Raw genomic sequence first — 27,872 nt, 5'->3', positions numbered from 1 at the left:
TGCCTCCATTAGCAGTATCAGTTATATCGCTAACATGACCCACTGTAGCTTCATCTGCTGTATCACAGGTGTGATCTTTAACACATTATATCAAGCTCTGGCAGTAGAATGGGTGCTGAGAGCAAGGGGACAGGAGAATATTGTCAGCCATGTGTATGCACTATCGAAGTGTGAAGATGCTACATGTTTTATTCTATGAATTCACATGGGAAGCCAAGTCAATCACACCTTTTTATTGTGTTTTAATAGAGGAAAAAGACAGTTATGCACTCCCCTGTGATTGAATGAAAACATCTAATCCCAGCTTATGATAGGCCAATGACAGCCTAAAACCCACTCAAGGGCAAGGGCAAACCTTATAGTGTGTGTGTGTGTGTGTGTGTGTGTTGGGGGTGGGGAAATAGAGACTGAGAGAGTAGTGCTTCTCTGTATCTGTGCTATTATATGGCTGCATGGGTGTATTTGTGCTCATATGACCCTGTGTTTACAATCCTATCTTCCAAGCTAAATGTGTTTTAAATATCTCTGAGATATCTTTATCGATGGCCATGTGTCATAGCTATTGTGCTGCAGGAGAATTAAGCATGTCTTGATTGTTCCTTAGGTGCTACATGACTCTGACAACAGCCCTGCACCTACATCGTGGTGGCTCTCCGAAAGGCCCAGCTGGCACAGGGAAGACAGAGACAGTTAAGGACCTGGGTAAAGCACTTGGAATGTATGTCATTGTGGTGAACTGCTCCGAGGGCCTGGACTTCAAATCCATGGGTCGGATGTACTCAGGCCTCGCACAGGTGATGCAGAGATGGAAAATATTAGTTTAAATCATCTTTTTTTTAAAGACTATCCCTTGATTTTATGTCCTTTGGGCCATAGAGTGGTTTGGGTGCTCTGTTTTTGGTGGGTGCGTTTCCCTTTCAGGCTGCTTGCTAGGTAGAGTTTGGGTATTAATGATCCCGCCTACCTATCCCCTCATCATCAGTCTACCAATCAATTCATCAGACAGGAGCATTTAAGGACACCACCAGACGGGGTGTTGGAGAAAAGCTAGAGAAAAGCCTGTGTTGTGTGTTAGTGTGGTCAGTGTTGTGTTAATTGTGGTTTTTCATTTACTGTACATAGTCTCTTTTTGTGTGTGTGTTATTCCACCTGCCGGGTTGTTGTTATGTACAGCACTCTAGGTTTTTGTTGGTTGTTCACTTCTCAATGTAAATAAATGCACAATATATACGTACTAGGTCAGAACAGGTGGGAATACACATGTACCAGGCCAAAGGGAAATGTTGTGCATTTATTTACAGTTAGAAGTGAACAACCAACCTAAAGTACTGTACATAACAACAACAGAAGTAACAACACACACAAAAGGAGAGACTATGTACAGTTTACATGAAAAACCACAACTAACACAACACTGAGCACACTAACACAACCTGAGCCACTAACCATAACAAGTAAATCTTTGTAAATCTTTTTTTAATCATTAAAAATGTATGAACAAATATTATGCAGAAATGTATGTTGTACATTCTACCGCTGAAAGGATCATTTCAAAGAAATTACTGAACGATGAGTATATGTAATTTTCTGATCACAACCATACAGGTCTAAGAGCAACATAGGCTCTAACCACACAACATCCTTTTCAGGGAAAGCTTTACATATTTCAGCAAGACAATTCTAAACTACATTCCTCATCTATTACAGTATGGCTTCATAGTTGCAGAGTCTGGGTGCTGAACTAGTATTAAGAATGTTGTACATCATTAAATGAAATATATTCTGGACTGTTCAGCAGAAATGTACAGTTTTCAGCTCTACATTTCACTTTTTTCAGCTGTACATTTTTCATCTGTAAATTGAAATATTTCTGCTTTATTCCAGCATACCTTCTCTTAATTTCAGTAAACCAACCTTTTGATTTAAAAAATAATAATAAACTGTTTTGGTATTTACCTCCATGCAAAATGTTCAATGCTCCATGTTCAAATCTTGAGCAAATGATTGGCTGTTTTAAGATAACACATTGAGTGAATTGAGATTCTAAAGTGCATTAAAGCTTCTTTATGAAAGCATAAAAATGCAACAAAATTTCAATTTCTTTTTGTATGTGTATGTTTTGTGTACATACCTTTATCTATGCAGACAGGAGCATGGGGATGCTTTGATGAATTTAATCGCATCAATATAGAGGTACTGTCAGTGGTAGCCCATCAGATCCTGTCCATCCTGTCAGCCCTTTCAGGCCAAGCAACCAACTTCAACTTTGAGGGCAGAGACATACAACTAGTCAAATCATGCGGCATTTTCATCACAATGAACCCTGGTAACTATCTCTCCTGATATAGTTTTTGTGTGTTTGTGTGTGTCACTTTAAATTGTTTTTGAAAACATAAACTATGATATTTAATTCACTATATTACATGTTTTTACTGTATGTTTTTTGGCCAAATTAGGAATGAGGGATTAAAAAGAAATGTCTTTTGAAGATTTGCATTTGCACATTTATTAATACAGCTATAATTGTGTGAATAATTTAACTCTTTTTCACCACTATTTAACTGAATATGACGGCTCTATTTGTATTTGAACAGTTCAATGTGATTCATTTATGTATTTCAGAGAAAACACTGCAGCCTGTCAAGACAAATTGTGTTAAATGGCAGGTCAATAATTACCTTTAAACATAACTCAGCTACATAAAAGTGCTCATTATAATAAATTGTCTGAAAATGTGACCTTGCAGCCTCCCTTCCTATTCACACAAAAATAGTTCAGCTGGTTGATCAGTGGGCCAAATATATAGTTTTCTGAATAGGATTTGGCAATATAATTATAATAGGAATATGGGTGCTGGCCCACCAGTGAATTTGGCAAAATATGTAAATTATATTGTACCAAATTTCATTCACATAGGCAACATATATAAACACAGGATTGAAAATATCCTAAATGGAATTAAGATGCAATATTATACAATCTTTCTTGGCACCAAGAACCAGAAAAATGATTGCATATATAATTCAGTAATATTTCATAGATATAATCCATCAATAGTGTATGCACTTAGCAAACTACAAGCAGTCTGTGTTTTTTTTTTTTTTTCATTTTAAGGTGTGTATATGTGTTTGTGTGTATGTGTGTTTGTGTCATTTTTCAGGATATGCTGGTCGCACAGAGCTTCCTGATAACCTGAAGTCTATGTTCAGGCCTGTCTCTATGGTTGTGCCAGACTCAACTTTCATAGCTGAGATCACTTTGTTTGGAGAAGGCTTCAACAACTGCAAGGTACTTGAACCAGTGCACTGAGTACCCAATGACAGCACTGAGGTTATGGTGTGTTGTAGACATAATTAACAACATATTTGTATTTTAATGGAGGCTTGTGGTAAGAGTCAAAAGTAAAAACTACAAGGGGATTATTCTAACATATCTGTCTCTTGCCTACTGAAAGGATTTGCTCTTTAATTCTCTCTACATAATCCAAGCACCTTAACAGTGTTTATAACAAGTGATGAATGTAGCATGAGATCTGGCAAGGACAGGCTGGATTTAACTCCCAATTAATTTAAAGGACCTATTTAATGAATCCACCATCATTTAAAAATGCAGAGCTAGACTTGTCCATATTGCCTTTGTGATTGTTCTTTAAGCAGACAGATGGTAATGTTTAAGAGCCCTGTTTGAATAAAGGAGCATTGCTGTTCTAAGATCAGTTTAAATGAGCCAGAGGACCAGTGAGGGAGTCGTGAGTCATTAGTAGAGGTGGAATAATGCATATTAAAAAATGTTAAAAACATTTACTTAATCTTATGTAGGTCCTCCCTGTGCTGATAACATCTCTGAGGGGTTAATGTGTAGACTTTACAAGATCTCTGAAGGTGTATTGATATCTGGTGTTACTTATTGATCTGGTTCTGATATTAACATGCTCATTGTAGGTGCTTTTGGCAGTTGGCATAGGCATATATTTGTAGGATTAGACCAGTAAGCTTTGGCAACCAATGACTCTGTTACAGGTTTACTGGTTGTACTTGCTTACTTATGGTCACAATCTGGTCTTGGTGTAAAAATGGCTGATTTTATATCAGGTTCAAAAAGCAACATAATTTCTGAGTTAAAAGCAACTTACCAACATTGCAATTTCTGAATATTGCAATTATTTACCTAAAGTGACTGTTCTGAGCAGCAATTTCTTTAGGTGTTATTAACTTAGTTGTTGAGTCTTAATTTTTTTCATTTTGACATGTATATTATCATAGACAAGCTCAAACCCACAAGTTAAGTTGTTCTGTAATCATCTTCTGTTATGGATGTGGTGGCTGTTGCTGGGCAATTGGGAGTTGAGAATAGATGCACTGGAGTCATCCAGTTCTACTGGCATTGTTCTGTGCGTTCCCTTGATCTTGTCTTAACAATTAATGTACTTATTATTATTAACAAATATAGCACTCCATGGCACATAATCACAAACACACACCAACTGAGACACTCAGTTATACACACAAAACAATTATTTGCTCACACTCACACAATTCTTCTTAAGAAAGATTTATAGTTTCAGTTCTGCATCACAGCTCTCCCACCTGGTCAAATAAAAAGAAATAAATGTCTTGTCCAGAATTTCTCACTTCCCACAGGCTCCAAATACATCCATTGGAAAATGTGCCAGAGAGGGGAGGCTGAAAATAACAATCCTATAACAAGAGATTGTGCTGGCTAGAGAGCAATGAGAAAGACAAACCTGGCATGGCAATTCACTCATGAGCAATCAGTGTGCTTGACACATCTTCCCCCAAAGCCTGCATTCTGGGGTCTTAAACCAGCCATTATTCCAGTGATCTCTTCAAATATTTGTGACTTGAACTTCAAAAGTCTGGTATATCTTCCATGTCAAATGCATGATGCAAACAGAAATACTACACTTGAAACACATATTAAGATTTGTGATGGCTTCTTAGTGCTGCTCACGTCAGAGAAGTCTAGGAAATTGGGTATTCTGGTAAGTTGCGCAACATTGTTCAGAAATGTCAGACACACTGTGATACAGCCTCGCATAACCCATTGTGCACATTAGGTTAAGGGAGATAATCGTCTATTCCATGTATTTAATGTTGGAACATGATGTAATATTTATTTAATTTGACTCAGATTTCAGGCATGAACATCACAGATGATATTAATTGCTCAAAATTGTAAAAATGTTTCTCTTTCACTCTAAAGTATAATTGATGCCAAAAATATATTTCATATAATTTCATAAAGTTTGGCTCTCTGCTTCCTCAGGCAAAATTCAGTCCAGTTTGCTTTAACAGAGCTTTGGCACGCTTTCTACAAGCATATGTGTGTGTGTTTATATATGTGTGTGTGTGTGTGTGTGTGTGTGTGTGCACGCTTAGGGCACACATTCTGTCTCCAATAAGCCTATAGTCTGCTCTACCTAGCATGTCCATGTCTATGGCTTATGTTGACAAGTGTGGTTTGTGTGTGTGTGTGTGCTTGAAAATCCTTTTTTTTTTTTTGGTCACCATCTATAAGAAGGCAATTGATGAAAACAAGCTGACATGGCAACCCACACACACACACACACACACACACACACACACACACACAGCACACACTGCAGCCTTGACATCATGTTCTCATTTTCACACGTACACACACAGATGGGCGCCCTGGGTGGCCCTGCTGGAGGTCAACCCAGAGTTGTCTGGTTGTCTCTGCAAGGCTGAGTGCACTGAAACTCCTACTGATACAGTCATATATACACACAATTCAGATACATAGCACATAGACACACACCTGAATTAGACTCTCGTGACACTATACTATCACAAACAGCCATGTGAACCAAAAAAAATCACACTGCGTCTTTTTCTCATCCCCTCTCCCAGGTACTCGCTAAGAAAGTGTTCACACTTTATGCTCTGGCTGTGCAGCAATTGTCCCATCAGGACCACTATGACTTTGGTCTGCGTGCCCTCACCTCTCTTCTCCGCTATGCTGGCAAGAAACATCGCACCTGCCCAGACATTGCTGATGAGGAGGTAATTGCTCTCTCCCTACCCAAGAATGTCATAGTGGAAGGTCACATGAAAAGTTAACCCAAAACCAAGAGGGACTGACACATTGCCTCTCTTTTTTTTCCTGATTTAGATATTTAAATTAATTCACACTTTCTTGCAAAGTATATGTTGTCTGCCACTCTTCAGATGACAGTAAAACACTTTACTCTCCATAACTCTGGTAACCAGGATCTATATCAAACACTTTTATGCCAGTGTCCATGTGCCGACCTGAGGGACAAGTAATACTTACACCATAAATGTATGCCCTACGCCCCTATGATAAAATATGTATTAAAGAGAACAAAAACTTGAAAAGGGGTACATTAAAAGGACTACCTTTGAACATTATTTTGTCCTCTTCCTTTCTTTTTCTTTTGAATCTCAGTGAATATCATTGTGTCTGTCAGTTAAACCATTGCTCTTCGCATTTTAAACCTCTGTAAAGAATGTAGATTGTGTGCAAATTGAAAGAGGTTTTTCTGTCAAGGTTCATGTGTGTTCTCCATGAGTGTGTGGGTTTAAGTGCTGTATGTGTGTACAAACTCAGTTCATCCATGTCTTTTGTCCTCCCCCCTCCAGATCCTGCTGATGTCTATGTTGGACATGAACATTGCCAAGCTCACCTCTGCTGACCTGCCACTCTTCAGTGCCATCATCCAGGACCTTTTCCCCTCTGTGGAGATCCCCACCATTGAGTGTGCCAAGGTTATATGCTTCTTAATTAAATAGCTTGATTTGGGTCAATAGACTAAGACCAACACTTGGATACTTTGAGTACTGATGACACACTAAAAACATAAACACCACAGTTATCATGAAATGCATCAATATTATCCTCTTTTTAAATGCCACTTCTGACCAGACTTTCCATGAATTTAAAAGACTATTCCTTTTGAAATATGACATTGTGCAATCTCTAAGAGCTGTTAATCACACATACAGGCTCCTCCCTTTAAACATTTACAGCATTTAGCAGACGCCCTTATCCAGAGAAACGTACATTCAGTAGTTACAGGGACAGTCCCCCAGGAGAAACTGTCTTGCCCAGGAAGTCCATTGCCTTAATCATGAATCCACATCTACTCTTCATAAACATCATAGACATCAGAAATAATTACAAATAATTTCTTCATTCGCCATAAAATCTATTTTATCTGTCTGATCTAGGCTGCCCATTGCATGGACCAATCACATTCAGAGCAAAAGACGGTTTAAGTGCTCTATTTACATAAAAGACTGTTGACGCAACTGCCATTGGCATGGCTTCAATGACAGTTGTCTACGGTCTATCAAGGAGGACAGTATACTATAGGCACCGATGCAGTCATGTATTATATGATGTTTAGTGACCCCCTCCCCCATACTCCACCCCTACACTGCACCTGTACCTTCACCGCTCACCGCTATGAAATCAATTACACACCCCAAAATCTCACTCCAAGATTAAAAGAAAAGTTGCCAGCCCTGTAACTACACCCAACCCAATTACACCAACAAAAATGCTTTTCCACTCTGGGGCCTCTGGCCCACAAGGTGACACCATATCTGTTTGTCTTCCTGTCAGCCCTAATTAGTACACCACATGTTTTCAATTTCCTGTTACATTTTGCCCATTTCACATTACGTTCAGAGTCTCCTTGAAACGGTTCCGATTCCGAAGAGACGGCAACGCGACACTGAACCGCAGTTCATCTGGAGAACTGGTGTGGGTCATCTGCCAATACTAACTGATTGTAGTTACATTTTATTTATTTACTAGGTTCAGAAATTGGTGCAGCCATTCGTGCTAGTCTGATTGATACCTCTGGTGCACACTCATTGCCTAGGGAGGACACTAGATCCAGTCATGCTGGATCTGGCCTTGAACAGGTGGGCATGACTGTCATCGATGCATCGAAATTAAATTTGGTGCTAAAGTCGTAGGCCCTGCCATACTTTCGGGGGGATGGTGCTGACAAGTGCTCTGTTTTTGAATGGGAGGAATTAATGAGAACTTATCATGGAAAACAGAACCTGTCTAGCTCTGAGATGGTCAGGGAGGTGGTCGATAGACTTTTGGGTAGGGCTAGAGAAATTACCAAGGTGTGGATGCATCATAATACACAGATAACAGATGTTACATCAGTGTTTAAAATTCTGAGAGACCATTTTGCAGATTCAGTTAGCTCAGGCCTACCTCTGGCGGATTTCTATGCGAACAGACCACGTCCTAACGTGGGTTCACTGGACTATTGGATTAGGTTAAATCGAGCTGCAGAGGTAGCAGAGCAGACCCTCATAAGTGAAGGAAGGTCCCTGGAGAATCAGAGTATGGAATTAGTGGTCATGTTCGCTCAAAATTGTCCAGACCATGAGCTGGCTGTGGTGTTCAAAAGCAAACCTCTTCGTTCGTGGACCGCTGATGAGGTGCAAGAGCACTTGGATGAATTTTTAAGAGAGGCCACCTGGGGCAGCATGCGGTACTTGTAGATGGAAAGTTGAGTAGATATTGGGGATTGTAAACAGAAGCAGGCGGAGTTTTGGGCATGTTAGAGAAAACCCTTGTAACTCACCCTCAGTCTGTGCGGACTGATAGTGGATCTATGGCTACTACCCTGTGTGCAGATGTCATTGCTCAGCAACAGGAGGAAGGTGTGTTCAGTGATCACCAGTTGACCCCGTCAGATGTGCTAATGGTGGGATGTGGGGGTAAGCGGACTAACCCAGTGGATCAATGTACACTAAAACTCTAATTGTTTGGAATTAATTTTGAGGTTCCTGTATTAGTGATAGAAGGTCAAGTAGATCAATTGGTTATTGGTACTAACATTTTGAAACCATTGATCAGCCAGTTGAAATCCAGTGGCCAATATTGGAGTGTCTTAAACAAACCGGATGGAATGTGTCAAAATGAACATGGTGATTTTCTGTGGATGTTATCCAAACTGGAAAGATGGAGGAGGGAAAGCATTCCAGATAAAGTGGGTACAGTTAAGTTGAAGAGGGCTGTCACACTTGAACCCTTAAATGAACATCTGGTCTAGGCACGATTGCCACCTGGAACACATCTCTCTGCAGGTAGTACTGTTGTAGTGGAGCCGTGTAAGACCCAGTGTGTGCATTGTAACATACTGGTGGGTAGAGTCGTTTCACCTCTTTGGGGAGACGGATGGCTCCCAGTAAAACTGATAAACCTTCTCACTCTGAAATCACGCCGGAATGCAAAAATGGCTGATGTGTTCCTATGTATCGCATTGGAAGATTTTCATGTACAGAAGGAGCAGGAAATTTTGCAGAATGTTGGAACACTGGCCTCTGACAGGAAAGATCATTTTCTGAGAGCAACAGAAGTAACTCCTTTTTGGAAAGATAAACTTCTGGAGCGGATTGAGAAATATAAAAGTGTGTTTTCCAGACAAATGTTGGATTGTGGGGAGGCAAGTGTTTTTTACCATCTTGGGGGGATAATGAATCTGTGGGTGATACTGGGTGTGTCCGTTGGGACTGACATGTCTGATATTGAGGAAAGAACTGTCAAGTTGGTTGCTAATCTTGATGGATCTTCTGGAAGACTATCTGAGCAAGATGAATTTTCTGTGTGTATCGACAACAGTATAGCTTCATTGGAGACTGAGCAGGAAGATGCGGTTGCACAACTGGTTGATCATTGTCAGTTATCTGGGGATGTTGATGCAGCATCAAGAGTTTTGCAGTTGTCCGAGAAGTCATCTCAAGATGTTGTTGCACCTTCATGTTCATCTGTGGCAGTGGGTGGGAAATTAACTACCAGATTAGGTAGAATTGTTAGACCGAATTGGTTGCTTGGGAAACATTTATTTGTGGGGTGCTTAAGACATACTGGTGATGTGAGCATTTCTCATATGTTGTTAGATAGGAAATGTATCAGTCTTGTGTGAATATGTGTGTATCGGGCATAGTTACCTATAGGTAATTTGGGGGGTGGCCTCCCTCGGGTTGCCTTAATCCTTTATGGGATAGCATGTTAGCTGGAGAATCACTTGTGATTATAAATCAAGACTGTTTTTTAGGCTTTTGGAGTGTTTGGAGGGTTTCTGTTCTCTCTGTCTGTATTTTTTTGTGTGTGTGTTTCTGTTATCTTATTTGTATCATTGTTTTGTGAGTGGGTTATTTTGGGGAGTTTTATTAATCAATGTAATCCAGTGGGGGAGGATGTGCCGGAGTGATGTGGTTACACTCGATTTATAAGTATATTTCTTTAAATGTGTGCTTCGTGTCTTTTATTTTCTAAAAACTTTTATTTTTTGTTTACTTGTACTCTGGTGTGGGTAAAGGGATTGTAGTGACAATCCAGGTGTTTAGTTAATTGTAGAATGGCTAAGTGTGTTAGTGTTTCAGGTTATGCCAAATATGTTTCTGTATTTTAGTTTGTTCAATTTATGGTTGTTGTAAAATGTTATGTGAGTTATAAAACTCTGAGAGAGAGGTGCAGAAAGGAGACGAAATTTGTGACGCGATGTTCTGACGCAACCTAACTTTTTGTGCAGGTATGCAGTATTATGAATTGTAAATATTTTATGTTGTTATTATTTTATGTTGTTATTCTCTTGAACACATGGCATGAGTTGTAAGAGAGAGAGGTGCAGAAAGGAGACGCAATGTGTGACGCGATGCTTTTTGTGCAGAATGTGGTTAAGCAAATCTCTTGGTGTCAGCTCGTCATTTGTTGTTCGAGGAGCGAAATAAAAAAAAAAACTCTGCCCACAAAGGACCTCTGGACCTTTGTAAGAGTGACCATTGTGTTCTTGGTCACCTCTCTGACTAAGGCGCTTCTCCCCCGATCACTCATCTTAGGTGGACGGCCAGCTCTAGGAAGAGTCCTGGTGGTTTTGAACTTCTTCCACTTACGGATGATGGATTGATTGGGACCTTCAAAGCAACAGAATTTTTTTCTGTAATCTTCTCTTGTGCCTCGAGACAGTCCTGTCTTGGAGGTCTACACTACAGACAATTCCTTTGACTTGGTTTGTGCTCTGACATGAATTGTTAGCTGTGGGACCTTATATAGATGGTGTGTGCCTATCCAAAAAATGTCCAGTCAACTTTTTCCATAGGTAAACTCCAATTAAGCTGTCAAAACATCTCAAGGATATTCAGGTGATCCTGGAGGCACCTGAGCTCAATTTTGAGCTTCATGGCTAAGGGTGTGATTTCTAATTTATTTTTAATAAATGTGTTGTGTGTAAAATTCTAAGGAAAAAAAAAACCTATTTTGGAATAAGGCTGTAACATTACAAAATATGGAAAAAATAACATGCTAGAGTCTACAAGTAATTGAACTTGTGTCAAGTGGCAGCACAATCACCAATCTTATGAGACTTCATGTCAAGTCCACCATTTTCTGTCTGAATCTTCTGCTCTCTTCTTGTCTTTCTCTCAATATGTCTGTATCTCTGAGTCAGGTATGCAGATGATGCTGATGCATTTTTCAGCCTGGCCTGCTTCTCTGGATTCCTCAGTATGAGCAGCTGGTGACCCCCTTTTTTGAGCATCAGTAGTCGTGTGTGATGATGAGGAAATGAGGGAAAAGCAGACGCTTATTTTCAGAAGTTTTCACCGCATGCATACTTGGATGCATCTCATCACACACTCATTTATGCCATCAAGTAAAATTGCCCAGACTAGAGAACTGAGTGTGCTGTTGAACAAGCTTTTCTTGTTTGTTTGAATATGTTTGAATATGAGAACTGTGGCCCTCATGGGCTGTGTAGCAGTTTTATTCTTTTGTTGTTAACCAGCTGTTAAATGTGTCATGAGGATTTTGTACTTTGTGTGTGAAATGAGCAGCAGTTGAGAATAAAGCAGAAATCTGATCTACTTTTTTAACCTCAATCTCCCTACACTACCTGTCAGTGTTAAACTTTACCTCTGTTAATGCTAACTTAAGATCTGCCTTTGGTGTGTGTTTTTTTGTGTGTCTGGTCTGCAGCTGAAAGCGGCCATTGAACAGGAGCTGCGTTCTAGTGGGCTGCAGGTGACGACTGTCACCGTAACTAAAGTCATTCAACTGTATGAGACCAAGAACTCTCGTCACTCCTGCATGATTGTGGGAAAAACTGGCAGTGGGAAAAGTGTGACCTGGAGGACCCTGCAGAATGCCCTCACCACACTGCACCACCAGGGTGAACCTGGATTTAACCTTGTCTGTGTGAGTACTGTCTACCTGGCTTTGTCTTCTTCCCTGCCATCAAATGTCTTTCACCTACAACAATCATCTGTCTGTTCGACAATGACATCTGTCTTCCTGCTACTACATGTCCATCTGCTGCTAGCACTTCTGCTTGACTATCATCTCATTTCTGCTTATCTGTCTGTCAGCTGCTGCCTATCCACATCTCTGTCTGTCTGACTGTGGCTGTATTATAAGATTTTTTCAGCTTTCTTCTTGTCACTAGACTGCTCCAGGTTTAGACAACATCGTATATTCTATTCAGTGTATTTATGATTGTGAATTCCAGTCAAAAGTGTTTTTATAGGGCACTACAGCACATTTGGCGGTTGTCATGAATCATGATGCATGAGTTTTGTGCATTTGGATGCGTTTTATATGCTTTTTCACTTTCACATATAAAAAAAAAAAATTCTTTTACCAGTGCCATTTCTCTGAGCTACCCGGTGTTACCTTACATATTTCATCACTGTATGTTTTTGGGTTTGGATCCTCTAAAAAATCGTTGGCAATAACTACATGATGTTACATTTGTGTTGAATAATTTGGATTAATAAATACATAGAAACAAGAGAAAGGACTGATAGCTCACTATCTATATTTTGGCAAGGATAAATTCACAAATAAACTATTTGTTTACATATTTCTGACACCCAGATGACCCAATAATTTTAGGAAGTATAAAAGTATAAAATGACATGGGTCATTGACAGCTCTTGTGCATGATACGTACAAATTCTCTTGTCAATACATCACAAGTGCTTTTTTAGCTCACGATCCCATCTCCTGACCTACTCCTTAAGTTGCTTCTTTTATCAAACCGCGGAATACCCCTTGTTCACAGGGCTATCAACATCTCTTGAGTATAAATTCAGATCACTACTAAACCAAACATGCAGAAGTATTATCCGTGTTTTAATTCAAGCATTCCGCTTTGCCAGTTTGTGAATCTGGCCATATTCTTGTGCTCTGATCCATAGAGTCACCAAAATATCTCCCTATATGCTGAAAATCTTTGTACTGAATAACAGTACAGTATGGTATCACAGTATATAATCATATGGTGGACTAAGTTGCAATATGCCAAAAAAGGAAGAAATGGAAGAAAGTTTTCATAAATGTCTTTAGAGCGGTCTTCAACCACAAAAGTTTGGCAAACAAAACACTGGTTGTACAATGTTTTCACACTGCAAAAGCTGCGAGAATCTAGCACCAGCTGGTAGTAGCTACTGCCAACTGATGGCCACTACACCTTTTTCCACTCTTAACAGCATCATGTTTCACAGTTGTGAACAACTGTGTTGTTCGGGGATGTTTGGGAGGTAGATGGAGTGCTCTCAAAAAGGGTCACATGTTGGTTGAGTGGCAAAGATTAAACATTAAAAGCTAAAGCTTTTAAAAAGGGGGGAATTGTTAGTCTATCCATGGACTCTTAGGATGGCCCACATACGCACACACAATCATTCTACTATGCACAAAAAAAAAACATATCTCTCTCTCTCTCTCTCTCTCTCTCTCTGCTTCATCAAAATGAAAATGGCATGCCATTAGCGAGCACACTAACAGAGCATCAGGTCTCCAGCTAGGCAGGGCCACAAACGACACTGGAGCTAGATCAAAGTCCTCTCCCTCACTGAGGCAGACTTACTGACAGCTGCCATAGCGAAGAAAGGTACCACCCTTCACAGCCACCACTAACCGCAATACATTACAAGCACTTTTCTTCAAACTCCGTGTTAGTAAGAGACACCAAGCATGCAAATTGGCAGTGTGCAATTGAAGCTAACCTACTTGGTTAGCGCTTGATCCAGGTTTCTTTCTTGTATATTTTTTCTGCCTTTCCCACTCTCTATATATTTCTCCTCTCTGTGTCTTTCTCCTTCATCCCTCGTCTACTTTTTTCAGTAGTAGCTGTTAAAAATAATCTGGGGAGGATGGGGATAGCTGGTGTTTGAGTTCGGATGCGTTCTTAGAGTCCTGACTCGGGTGATTTCCTTTATAGAGTGTGTTTTGTTTGTGTGTGTGTGTGTGTGTGTGTGTGTGAGAGAGAGAGAGAGAGAGAGAGAGAGAGAGAGTAAAGTCTGACACAATCAACCGCAATTTTCTTTGCCCTTGTTGATTTGTTCTCTTGCCTGTTTTTATTTTTTCCCATTTTTCTTTAAACATCTCTGTATGTTTTTCTTTCAATCTCTTTTTCCCCCAAACTCAATATTTCTTCTCTTTCTACAAAGTTCCTACATTTTTTTTCATCTTCCCTGCTCATATATTTTATTATTCTTTCAGGTTTTTTCTCGGTAATGCTGGTCTGTGCTCATTTCAGCTCCCCCTGCCCGTCTCTGCTCCTCTCAGCAGTTGACATTCAGTGTGTGTCCCTCAGTGGTTTTGGGGGTTGTTCTTGTTCTCTGCTCCCCCCCTGTGTGATTCAGCCCTCTGTGTCTATTTGCCTGCTTGTTCTTTTTTTATTTTTCTTTCTCTTCCCTCTCTTGGTGTCTCAACACCTCACTTTTTGCATATCTATTTCGGGTGTCTATCGCTCTCCCACTATGCTACAACATCAGCTTCCCATGTTTCTCATTTTCTCTCCTCGGCATCACTCACTGATACGCACAGAAACATGCATTCGGACGCACCTATTTATGAAGACACATTTACACATTTGCATCATACATTCCACTCCATACATTTCACTTTCACAAACACCTGCATAATAACCATAATTACAGCTCTGCATTGTACAGATATTTTGAGGCTACAATCCTACTTTGTATGTGTATGCTGGTCAATTCTCCTGTAATTAATGTTGACTTTCATACTCTTTGCTATTAGGACTATCCTCTGAACCCCAAGGCAGTGACTCTAGGAGAGCTGTATGGAGAATTTGACCTCTCCACCAACGAGTGGACAGATGGGGTTCTGTCTTCTCTCATGAGGACGGCCTGTGCAGGTACAACAAACATGAGGGGGTGGGAGGTAATAATGATTATAGGTAACTGCCGACAGATGATCAAGAGAGGCCGTAGAAAGCCTTTCAGGTCAGATGTGTATGTGTGAGAGAGAAAAAATAGAGTGCCAGAGAGAGGAAATGGATATGAGAGAATCTTTGGAAGCTGGTTTGCCTTGTAGAGAAATAGACAGAGCAGGAACAATCAACTCTGATGAAAGATTTGAAAGAGAGCAACAGCTTGTAGAAACATAATATCTAAAGTTCATCCAAATACTGGAAGTGAACTGAAGCTAAACTGAAGTCATTGGTTCCCATCTCTGTCTGTTACAAACCTCTTCCTGCATCTACTTCACCTGAATAACATGTTTACAATTGTGTGTGTGTGTGTGTGTGTGTGTGTGTGTGTGTGTGTGTGTGTGTGTGTGTGTGTCTGTGTGCGCGTGTGTTTGCACGTTCACACCACTCTTTTCTTGTTAGCTGCTGGTGGCATATAGTTCGAGCGTTTGACACCCCTTATGCATAATCCATTGATAGCTAATTATTTGCTCCCCAGCATCACAAATTCACAGCAGGACACATTGGACTTAATTGACTCATGCTAGTCCTCAGTCTGTATGTGTGTTTGTCGACTTTGTGACTATCCTTTGAATTAATTGCCAAAAATGTTGTTTTTCCTTTGACACATTTACCAATGCTATCAAACAATAATATCAAAAGACATTTATTGATTTGTCTTTATTTCTGTGTTTTGGCATTTTTTTATATAAAATGACCAAAGCTTTGCTAGAATAAAAAATGTATACCCCATAAAATAAAACAAAAAATTAATATGGGCATTATAAATAATATGTTATGCTGTTTGTGTAATTGCCTCTAGCCCTCCTCCTCGGCCCTCCTAATTTCTTTCTCTCCTGATTCTGCGTTTAAAATAAAAGTGAAATCTTGTCACATTTAACATTTAGACATTTTTTGTAATACAGGTTGTAGCTTGCTATTCACATTTATATGTTTGAATGTTACTCGTTTTTTTTTTTTATGTCGTTTGCTTTTAAGAGAAAAGATCAGCCTGTACATTTGACAGGTTGCCTTTTGTTTGTTTTTTGTTTTTTTGCAACAGGGGTTTGATGGTTTATGCTTACCCTGCCAGACAGCAAAATGTGTTAGTGTGTGTATTGGCGTGCTGCTCTCTCACTTGCCAGACAAGTGCTTCTAATATTGAGCTAAAATGAGAGAAACAGATGGGCTGTTTGCGGTTTGTTGGGTTTATTGTGGTGGGCATTAGTAAATGAGCTACATATGGTCAGATAAGAGTGACAAAGCTAGATAAATGGTCAATTTGGTTGTGTGTGTGTGTGTGCTGGCATGCTTATAAATGTGTAAAAGTGCATGTTGTATGTGCAAGCATTCATTTAACACCCTCTCATCCCCATTTGTTCCTATAATCAGACGAGAAGCCCGATGAGAAGTGGATTGTGTTTGATGGGCCAGTGGACACCCTGTGGATCGAGAGTATGAACTCAGTCATGGATGACAATAAGGTGCTAACATTAATCAACGGAGAAAGGATATCCCTACCTGAACAGGTACACAAAAACATATTTTCACCAATCAGTTGAGCTCAACAGTGATCATGCTAGTGAAATATATGTAGTATTTTAGAATACAAAATAATCTGGAAGTTGTCCTCCAGCTGACATGGTAATGCATGAAATGTACAATCTTGAGGAATAAGCATTTGAACTCTGAACATTTGGAGTTGAAAGAAATGGTGGTATTTGTCCTTTCAGGTGTCTCTGCTGTTTGAGGTAGAGGACTTGGCAGTTGCCTCCCCAGCCACAGTATCTCGCTGTGGTATGGTCTACAATGACTATGCCAACTTGGGCTGGAGGCCATATGTCCAATCCTGGATGGCTAAGAGACAGAAGGTCCACACTGTCCATGATAGCATAATAATTCTCAATGTTATATCCCAAAACCACACAGTATTATTGTAATTTTTTGCATCAGTGTACTTCAGTGTATCATCACTAATAATAATAATAATGATAATATTTTTCTCTCTCAGGTTGAAGTAGAACACCTGCAGCGGCTGTTTGACAAGTACACAGAGAACATTCTTAACTTCAAGAAAACCCATTGCAAGGAACTAGTGCCCATCACTGAGTTAAATGGAGTAACCTCGCTCTGCAAGCTGTATGACTCCCTTGCCACGTCTGCAAATGGGGTCTGTACCACGTACATTTGTATTTTAGTCTTTTGAATTCCATTATGTATCATCCACACCATGGTACATACACCTGTCTAAACTCTCAGATTTAAATATAAACCTAATATTTAAAAAAAAAGTCCCTGAATCGCATGGTTATGAAACAAATGAGGGTCTGTACAGGCCTTGCTCTAGCTCACACCATCTGATATCACTAATTAGCACCTTTTGAAAACCTGTTACAGAGGATCTAATTCTAGAAATGAACATTTGCGTCCCACTCAACCTTTGATGGTACTCAGGAGGACACTGGTGATTTGGGGCGTTGGTAATAATAAAGAGACTTCCAACTATTTTTTTCCTCCGGTGAATATGATCTGTTTTTACACGGGTTGCAAGTACATCAGCTGTGTGCTTACAGCAGTTTTGGTGTCATACTTAAGTGACTCATACTGAGTCATGCTTTGTGATGCTGATTTTGGTATTGCTCATAGTCTTTCTCACTGCTCACAGCATGCCCACAGCCAAATTGATGATTTGTGAAAAATACACCATTATTAGATATAGAAAAAAAAATCACAGCAGCACTATGGTATTGTGTTCTGTTAGTTCATGATGTCAAAACTACTGTGTGCCTCAGTTCTTTTGAATCAGAATATGGTGGTAGCCTAGTGAGAAACACATTTACCAGTGAACCAGATCACCACGTCATTGTAGGCTTGAATCCAATTTACTTCCATCTGAGCCAAACACTGAACCCTGAGTTGCTTCAGGGGTATTGTCCTTATAATGACTCTTGTTCAATGTCAGCTAAAATATTATCTTTCTTAAATGTAATATATTGCAGTTTAAGATTTTGGGGTGTTTTGGCCAAACTCAAACTGTGTCTTTTGATTTTGAAGGTGAATCCTGTAGACACTGAGCACTATGGGCGCATGGTGGAGCTGTGGTTTGTCTTTAGCCTGATCTGGTCACTCTGTGCCAGTGTGGATGATACAGGTCGAAAGAAAATTGACAATTTCCTGCGTGAGATTGAAGGCACCTTCCCCAATAAGGTGGGTTTTTTTCTATGCAGTATTTACCCCAGGTAATGTTTAAAACATTTTAATTTTCCAGAATTTGCATTCAAATCTATATAATTTATAATTGGAGCTTCTCTGTTTATAGGCTCCTATATTTTACTCACATCATGATATAGTAACTTTATATCTGATCTGATATTTTTGACCATCACTCTCCAGATGCACAAAAGCAATACCATGTATTGCTATACCCACCTGCACATACACAGAGATGCACATGCATTACTGTTTGTAAATCCAGGAAAACTTAGCGTATTTTGACATATTATAATACATACCTTTTTGTAGATTTCAAATGACAAATGCGTCATAGTAATTCTTGTTTGGTTGTACAGGACACCATTTATGAGTACTATGTGGAGACCAAGAACAAAACCTGGGCTTTATTCGAGGACAAGCTACCTAAAGGCTGGCACTATGCAGCGAAGTGAGTGAAAGTGAAGAAAATGACATTGTGATACACTGCATCACAGCACACGGTGAACACAACGAAATGTGTCCTCTGCTTTTAACACATTACCCTTGGTGAGCAGTCATGACAGGCGGCCTGGGAGCAGTGTGGGGACGGTGCTTTGCTCAGTGGCACCTCAGCGGATTTGAATTAAGATTCGTCTTTCTGATTACATGGCCGCTTCCTTAACCACCACTGCCCCAATGTGTGCCAGTATCCTGCACCCTTATACTGCCACCAAACAGCTGGCAGTGCCAACTGGCCTCTTCAATTCCCCTGCCCCAATCAGATAGCATCCCTTTTTTTTCTGTTTTCTTTTGCACATTTATCATGTCATTTCCTCTTTTGAGCCAATCCTTCTTTCTCTCAATCATTGTTTTTTACATTGTTTTTTCCCACCACTATTTGTTTTCATATGATTTCATATTTCTTGCAAACAAAATAACTGCCTGGTTATAGAATATGTATTGGAGTTGCCTGTTTCCAGAATTTTTTTATTTTTGGTTCCAAGAACCAAATTGTACAATGTGTACAACTTCATAGAAAAACACATGCCTCACTCAGGGTTGTTTGGTGGGGCGAGGTAATTAGGCCTAACCATGCCTCTGGCTTCTTCTGAACTTAACAATCATTGCAAACTAAAGGTGAAATTGTGTAGAAGTCAGGTTTCAAGCCACTATGCAGTCGGTAGCCATCAAGCTGCTTTTTTTTACTTTTCCAATATTTGTTTTTTACCCTCTTTCATTCAGCACCCCATTTTATAAGATTGTGGTGCCTACGGTGGATACAGTGCGCTACAAGTTCCTAGTGGAGGCTTTGGTGAGAGGCCAGTACCCAGTGCTTCTGACAGGGCCAGTGGGCACGGGTAAGACCTCAGTGGCCCAGAGTGTCCTGCAGGGTTTGGACCCAGTTGAGTGGACCACCCTCACAGTCAATATGTCCTCCCAGGTGAGTCTGTTTCTACAAGAATTTATCACCATATTTAATTTGACATAAGGCTGCATTAAATGCTGGAAATTGTTGAACAAAACTGAACACTCAGAACTATGAAATAATATACATGGGGTTAATGGACTAAACTAAAATGTTTCACATTTTAGGCACCATGCAGCATTCCAACCATGCCTCAACAACTACAAGGTTGACAATGGGGATGGTTTTCAATGAGTTCCTATGTTTCTCTGTAAAGTTGGTTATAATGATGACAGTAGTATGCAACGCAGTCTTGAGGAGAGAAGAATCTGATTCATGAAACCTATTTTTCATTTGTTTAAAAAAAAGGTTTCCTGTATTAGATTCTTCAAAATAGCATCCATCATAGTCATCATACCCTCCATGGAGTTGGTGTGTTGAAACTTTTGACTGGTAGAATACCTGGCCTGTTATCATAAAAAGAAGGTAAAAACTGAATTGAGCTGTAAGCTTCTAGCTGTGTCCACTCTAATGCTGTTCTCAGTGCAAAGTGATTTCTCTTAATCTGCACACAGATTTAGCCCCTATCTGACAGCTAGTGCCCACGCTGAAGTGAAAGGTCTGATTTGGGGTGAGAGAGGGAGAGACGTGGGCGCACGGAGCCGCAGTCAGCCTCGATGGGTTGGCCATTATCAAGGCCCGCTGACAGACCTGCAATTAGCTGAGTCATGTCGGATCTGGTAGGCCCCTGATGAACGGCAATTACAGGAGTGGCGGGATGATGAAAGTTCCCTGTCCCCCTACATTGGTGCTATCCATCAACACCGTCATCATCATGCATTATCATTAGCCTAAACTTACCAAAGAGCTTGTGCTAGCATTCAGTGAAACCCTGAAACTCCACTCTGACTCGCTGCATTTCTTCCAAGGACCCTGTCTGTTCTTGTATTCTGAGGGCTGTCAGAATTAACGTTGGTAAATAAACAACTCTGGACACTTAGAGGGACCCTGACAGTTCCTTTCAGCACTCAGTCCTTATTAATATGACTATATACAAAAACAGTAAAATTATATACTTTCTCTCCTGCCATCTATAATTCTCTTTTTCCTATTAAACCCACACTGTTGTTTTCTCTAATTTCTCCACTTAATCCAGACCACCTCAAGCAATGTGCAGGCCATCATAGAGAGTCGTGTTGAGAAGCGGACAAAGGGTGTGTACGTACCATTTGGGGGCAAGCGCTTGTTAGCCTTCATGGATGATCTGAACATGCCTGCTGTAGACGAGTTTGGCTCTCAGCCCCCTCTAGAGCTTCTGCGCCTCTGGATTGACTATGGCTTCTGGTACGACCGGCAGAAGCAGATGCTCAAGTTTGTGAAGGTGAGCAAAGGATGAAGTGGTGAATGAAGTCATTTCCAAATCAAGCTGCAATTCTTGTAAGTGTTTGAATTAATGTGTGTTTTACTTTGCACTACAACTAGTGTTACTGTAGCTAATGGGGTGAATAGTTGTAATGATTCTAGGAAACCACAGTTAGACAAAGGTACATCAGAAATACGCTTTGACTAGATGCAGTTGTAAACGGCCTACATATACTTTTAAAGAGAAACTGATTTTATAATTTCAAAAAATCTTTCTAAATATGAAATTACAGAAAAGAAAAGGAAAGCAGCCTTTTTTATGTTAGCTGCCCATAAACAATTTACCTATTTACCAATTTACCACAATGTACCCTTCTGTAGCACTATACATGCATTAAAACTCTCTATGACCTTTTAAGCATTTCGGTTATTTAAAACCAACTGTTATAATCTTAAAAAGCAGCCTTTACAACATCCTGTCCAGGATTTTGCTCAATTTTAGTATAGCATTGTTCCTATAGTCATCGTGCAGTACCATTATTGCATAATTTGCCTCTCACAGCTAGCATTTAGATAATTTTAAAATTCAGACTCCATAACATGGGTAAATGAAGCAACTACTGTTATAAACACCAACAAACAAATGTGTTTCGTTAAGGGGTCCAACCTCAAAGCCAGGATTGACCACTCCAATTAATTTAAATGTTAAATGTGCTATGTGCTATAATCTATTACCTGAGTAATATAATTTTCTTAACATAATTTGCACATACTAGTTTAACAAATTGTGTCTTCTTTACTTTGCAGCCTACAGTATTCAGACTTCTGTGAGTTTTCTTACTATCCAGTACTATCATAATTTTCCTTGCATGTGTTTAAATAGGATATGAATCTACTGGCATCTATGGGTCCCCCTGGCGGAGGAAGGACTCACATCTCTGACCGCCTTCAAAGCCGCTTCAATATCATCAGCCTGACCTTCCCCACAGTAGGCGGCCCTCAGATTTCTTCATAGGGCTCACTAAGAACATTTTAGTGACCTCAGATCTGAATTGAACATTCAGTCTGTGAGAAGTTTTGGAATTTGTATCTCCAAAGCAATGGAACAGAAAATACATTCTGTGATGATCATGGTGCAGTCATAGAGCCACATGAACTGAAATCTTGATTAAAAAGAAAGATTTACATACATACATAAGAATAAATCAAGTGCAGGGATAAAAAGCAATGTTGAGATTTTAATTTCACCAAAGATCAAGGCCACAATTTCTATTTAGCAATCTTCAGTTAAGATCACAATGTCTTCCCCCAACATCTGTCAATAGATATTATTAGATGGCCACCCCAAATGCTGACTGGTAATCATTTTTGTAGATTGATGATTCAACACATCAAATCATTTGTAGTCAAGTCACTTGTCACTATTACATGGTATAGCATATGTGAGTGAAAGTCTTGTGTAAGGACATGACAGTCAGTACAACATATATTTAACATAGTATAGTATAGTACATTTTTGAATGCACAGCAAGGCATGTTCTCACTATTCCTAATTCATTTTATGAGGTCTATATAACTACATTGCAACTTGTAATTGTCATTTGTCTCCTGCCCTCACAACTAAAAAGAAATCAAACTACAAACTACAATTCCTCCTTATTGCGATTCATTGCTTTTCTCTCTGTCATAATTATGGTGATGATGATGATGATGATGATGATAAGATTGTGCCAGAAATTATTTGATCAACAACTTGAGAATTTCTGATTAGCTGATTGCACAGGAATGATTTCCCTTTGTCATCATAAAGTCTTGGAATGTTTGTGTTTCTCTTGTACATGAATGGACATAAATAAATATGTCTGATCTCTTTGTCTTTTACCAGGAGTCCCAGATCAAGCAAATCTTTGGTACCATGATTGATCAGAAGCTACAGGACTTTGTGGAGGATGTGAAGCCCATTGGGAGTGTGCTGACTCAGGCAACCCTGGAGCTCTACTCTGCCATCACCACCCGCTTCCTACCCACACCCGCCAAGATCCACTACCTTTTTAACTTGCGGGACATCTCCAAGGTGTGGCTACAGGCAACTGTACTCACCACCAGTCTCTGTCACTAACTCCCTGTTTCGATGCTGGTTTTGCAGGGACTAGATTAGTATGAGCAGAGAGTGTCATTTAAATGATTAATAATCATCAATATTTCTAGTATTATACTCAAATTCAAACATTTATTTTATTTTAAAATAACTATCACTGCACCTAGTGTCACAAAATTTCATGTTATTATTCAAAATATTTGTCAAAAGAGATCTTTTATTTGAAATCCTTATCACTTTGTTTCTGTTGCTTATTAACCAAAAAACAATCCTTATTTAAGACAAGCTAAACTGAATTTAGTCTTTCTCTAGGTGTTTCAGGGTCTCCTGCGGGCCCACCGAGACTTCCACGACTCTAAGCATTGCATCACTCGGCTCTGGATCCATGAGTGCTTTAGGTATACAGATCTTCAGCGTTTCTGATTTAAGACTCATGTCTTTTAACAATATAGTGGTTATAGAAGACTATTTCCATAGGGTGTTCTCAGACCGGCTGGTGGACCAAGCTGACATGGAGGGCTTTGTGGGTTTGCTATCAGAGAAGCTGGGTGCGCTATTCGACCTGACTTACCATAGCATCTGCCCCAACAAACAACCTCCAATATTTGGTATGCAGTACTTGGGAATGTGGGTTGTTTGGGGAGTATGAAAATGATGCATGAATAAATAGGGACCGACTTTGCTATTCATGTTTTTTTCAAGGGGACTTTCTGAAAGAGACAAATGTTTATGAGGACCTGCTGGATTTTAAGACCCTAAAGACCTTCATGGAGTTGAAGCTGGAAGACTACAATCTGACATCTGGTGTGGTGCCCATAAGCCTGGTGCTCTTCCGTGATGCCATCGAGCATGGTCAGTAAGCAGGGGACAATCGGACAACAAATCCCACCTTGCACCAAGCAATTACTCTACCCAGCCAGCAACCACGCAATTACACAATGGGTCCCAAAACACAATAAACAATTATGCCTGAAATCCCAATGCACACCATGCAATTAGTCTAAATATGATTTAAAGCTGTATAGACTTGTGCCACAAATCCCACAGCTCAATAAGCAACATTGCAATGCCTTCTATTGCTCTATTGTATCATATATGTAAGATATGGCTTGTGTGAATTATCATTTATCTTGTAAAGCACCCACACATTCACAATTGCAGTATATACTGCCTTGTCTATAACAAGTATAAAGTTTTTAAGGTCAAAAAATATTAACATTTTTTTACATCCCCACTGCGAGCTGTGGAGATTACATTAATCACCATGCTAATCAGTCTTTTGTTTTATGTAAACAAAGTATCATTGCTGGCCTAAGCATTTCTACTGAGGACAATACCCTATTAATATGTGTGTATGTGCATTAATGCGTGTCTGTTTCCCCTGTAGTAACACGGGTGGTGCGTGTGATCAGCCAGTTGCGGGGTAACATGCTGCTGGTGGGCACTGGAGGCTCAGGACGCCGGTCTCTCACCCGTCTTGCTGCCTATATCTGCGAGTACCAAGTCTTCCAGCTGGAGATCACCAAACAGTACCGCAAGCAAGAGTTCAGAGAAGGTCTTGTGCATGTCCAGCTCAATTGCCCCTTGATTTGAAACTAAGAACTCAATCACCAACAGTTGGCTCCTATTCATTTGTAAATGGTGGCCCATTGGAATGTGTCTCCCCCCCCCATAAAACATGTAAAAATCATTTGGCCCCATGTAAAAACAACCGAGCCAAATGGCCCCTCCCTGGTAAAGCTAATGTTGAAAGATAATTTGAGAACAATTTGAGAAGCTGTTACAGCAGAAAACAGTTGAAACCTAATTGGTGGCCAATTGACTATATTTCTTACGAAGGCAAATATGTCTCATCAGGTATACACAGTGCATCTTCAACATAACAAGAATAGTATGCAAGCAAAAAAAAAAGTTTATTTGTGTAGTTATGTGTAACTTTCCATGTCCTCTTGTCCAGCTTCATTCAAGCCTTTTATTGATAGCTTGCATTTATTTTTCATTCCCTGATACATGTGCTTGCTGAGACAACATAAATTACTACAAAACCTTCCTTTTGACATATATATTAATGTCTCTTGCATTTCAATTTAATTGGCTTTTGTGTGTTGTGTTGTAAAACGTTTTGGTTTGTGTTCATTTCAACCATTTATATGCAGACCTTAAGAAACTTTATCGTGTGACTGGGGTGGACAACAAGCCTACGGTTTTCCTGTTCAGTGATGCTCAGATTATGGATGAGTCCTTCCTAGAGGATATCAACAACATCCTTAGTTCAGGAGAAGTGCCAAACCTCTACAAACCTGAAGAGTTTGAGGAGGTCTGTAATTGTCCATCTTTTTTGTGCTTATTTATGTAGCAGTGTAATGTTATGTATCTTTCTAATGATAATTGAGGGAATGCACACAATATTATATTTATATTTCATTTAAATATAATATTGTAGATATGTGTGTATATGTGCGTGAGACACTAATTTCAAGCATACCCTTCTTACCAAAAACATAATTAACAAAATATTAATGTAAATGTTTTCTCCCATATCCTCAGGTCCAGAGTGCTCTATCTGACTCAGCTAGGAAGGACAATATTGCAGAAACACCCAACTCCATGTTTAACTACCTTATAGAGCGAGTGAGAAACAACCTACACATAGTGCTGTGCATGAGTCCTGTTGGAGACCACTTCAGGTAGGCAGACTTTCGCCTGCATCTCAACTCAGCATGTACATTCAGTCACCTACAACCACTTGTTTTTCTATCACTTTTGACAGTCATCGGTAATCTTAGTTGAATATCAAAATCTGCCTCTCAATTCATTCCTAGTAATTGCAAGAAAAATTACTTATTTACTTAATAATCATAATCTTTCAAATTCACCCTAACTTGAAACATAAACCAGTGCTTATAGACAGATTGAGTGGGAATCATGACACTCATTGTTCACTAAACCTTGTAATGCCTGCTAGCTGCCTTCAAACAGTCCGCCAGCCTTTTTTTTTTGGGTTTCTTTTATCATTTAAATAATTTGATTCTGTATAACAGGGTCTACTCTTATCTGCTGGTGATAGTCGTGTTAAATTGAAAATTATTCAGCCTAATGAAACACAATTCATTGATCAATCATACAAAGTGCACACAGCAGGAGGTTTGCATGCTGGCACCAGTTTTTAAGATGAAAGATTAGGTCTACACAAAACACAAAGAAAACATTGATCTGATGCTCAAGCATGATGTTGAGAATGCTTTGAAGACATGCTTTTGAAAAACAGTGTAGAGTAATGATTATAATGCTACTAAGTAGCAATGCAGTCTAAAGGAATGGTTTTATGTCATTTTTCCAGAGAGTGTGTTCAAGGTTTTCCTGGTTGTTTTAAGCTGATCTGATTTTTCTTTACCACTGTCTCATTAGTGTCCTGAACAGCAACACATGGATCATGGAGATTTAGCCTTGGTCTAATATTACTACTATTAGAATTTTCATAGAATTTTTTTAATGCTAGGCTTTTCTGTGGTGACAATCTTTGTGGACACGTATAGGGAAAAAATTTATATTTCAGATATTTCACTCGTCACCCTTTGTTATATGAGTATAGATTCATGTGTGACAGTTTCATGTGTGAATGTGTATGTGTTTTAGATGTGTCTGAATTATTTCCAAAATGGCCCCTCATACCGATCTGCTCTTTTTACACTCTAAATCTTTTTTCGTGTCCTTAGATAGAAAGCTAAAATTTAAATGTCTTTTATGAAATATGATTGAGCTCTTGATACGCTCTGCCTTTTGTGCGGCTATATTTTGGACAGCAGATCATACAACTACAGATTCAAACGAGTACAGATACCCTCATGTGGAAAGGTATCCTGATTTATGACACAGTAAGAAATTAATATACACTGTGCTTGGGGTAGAAAGGAAAAGAAATAGTCAAGCAGCACTGGCTCTGCAAATTGAGCAGAATGTGAAATGCTTCTGTTAATATGCTACAAGGACTTTTTGAAAACTGCAATTTCCTACCTGACTGGTTTAATTGAAGGAGGAGGAATGACCAAAGTGCAGGCAAAGCCAAACCACCTGTCAAAGATATTTTTTGGACCGTAATAAACTGACTTGGCAACCACCCGTTTGTGCTTTCATCATTGGCTGCACAGATTTGGTCTTGGGCCAAAGCCGAAATTTGCGGACTTGTTTCTGGGTAGTTTTGTGGCTAAATCTCTATTTAACCAGCTGGCCATTCATTGATATTGGCTAGTGTCCGTGTCAAAGTGTCATGTTGGAATGAGTGTGTGAGGCACATGTGCACAATACATGACTGTATTTAACAAACTAAACAGTACTCAAACATAAATGGGCTTGAGGGCTGAACTGCTTTGAAATAACTCTCAAAATGTGGGTTTCAACACTATACCCAGGCCATGTTGGTCATCTCTATTGGTTATATACATGCAGGTGATTATGAAAAGGTGGTGCTGATAATCCGATTATCCAATAAAGTATCCATAAAAATGGTCAAAGATGCACAATGTCATGCATCAGTCTCAGAGAATGAGATATGTTGCTGCTGT

The 27,872-nt window shown here is 39.5% G+C and overlaps 1 protein-coding gene across 4 annotated transcripts in view; it reads left to right on the top strand.

The window, feature by feature from the left end:
• Window positions 1-27,872, top strand: part of dnah2 (dynein, axonemal, heavy chain 2) — a 136,634-nt gene that overhangs the window by 71,685 nt on the left and 37,077 nt on the right. For all 4 annotated transcript variants that reach the window (XM_028954457.1, XM_028954373.1, XM_028954539.1 and 1 more), the window contains 22 exons: window positions 605-794; window positions 2,146-2,326; window positions 3,161-3,288; window positions 5,895-6,047; window positions 6,648-6,773; window positions 12,016-12,234; window positions 15,082-15,199; window positions 16,646-16,782; window positions 16,987-17,124; window positions 17,265-17,423; window positions 18,308-18,460; window positions 18,823-18,914; window positions 19,688-19,886; window positions 21,007-21,231; window positions 22,096-22,200; window positions 23,098-23,286; window positions 23,623-23,708; window positions 23,788-23,918; window positions 24,013-24,162; window positions 24,698-24,865; window positions 25,467-25,627; window positions 25,858-25,997. In XM_028954457.1, coding sequence (XP_028810290.1) covers window positions 605-794; window positions 2,146-2,326; window positions 3,161-3,288; window positions 5,895-6,047; window positions 6,648-6,773; window positions 12,016-12,234; window positions 15,082-15,199; window positions 16,646-16,782; window positions 16,987-17,124; window positions 17,265-17,423; window positions 18,308-18,460; window positions 18,823-18,914; window positions 19,688-19,886; window positions 21,007-21,231; window positions 22,096-22,200; window positions 23,098-23,286; window positions 23,623-23,708; window positions 23,788-23,918; window positions 24,013-24,162; window positions 24,698-24,865; window positions 25,467-25,627; window positions 25,858-25,997 — 3,348 coding nt within the window. The remainder of the gene's footprint in view (window positions 1-604; window positions 795-2,145; window positions 2,327-3,160; window positions 3,289-5,894; window positions 6,048-6,647; window positions 6,774-12,015; window positions 12,235-15,081; window positions 15,200-16,645; window positions 16,783-16,986; window positions 17,125-17,264; window positions 17,424-18,307; window positions 18,461-18,822; window positions 18,915-19,687; window positions 19,887-21,006; window positions 21,232-22,095; window positions 22,201-23,097; window positions 23,287-23,622; window positions 23,709-23,787; window positions 23,919-24,012; window positions 24,163-24,697; window positions 24,866-25,466; window positions 25,628-25,857; window positions 25,998-27,872) is intronic.

The sequence above is a fragment of the Denticeps clupeoides genome, chromosome 1 (assembly GCF_900700375.1).
Source record: "Denticeps clupeoides chromosome 1, fDenClu1.1, whole genome shotgun sequence".
NCBI lineage: Eukaryota > Metazoa > Chordata > Actinopteri > Clupeiformes > Denticipitidae > Denticeps > Denticeps clupeoides.
This window is presented reverse-complemented; position numbering and strand designations above follow the sequence as displayed.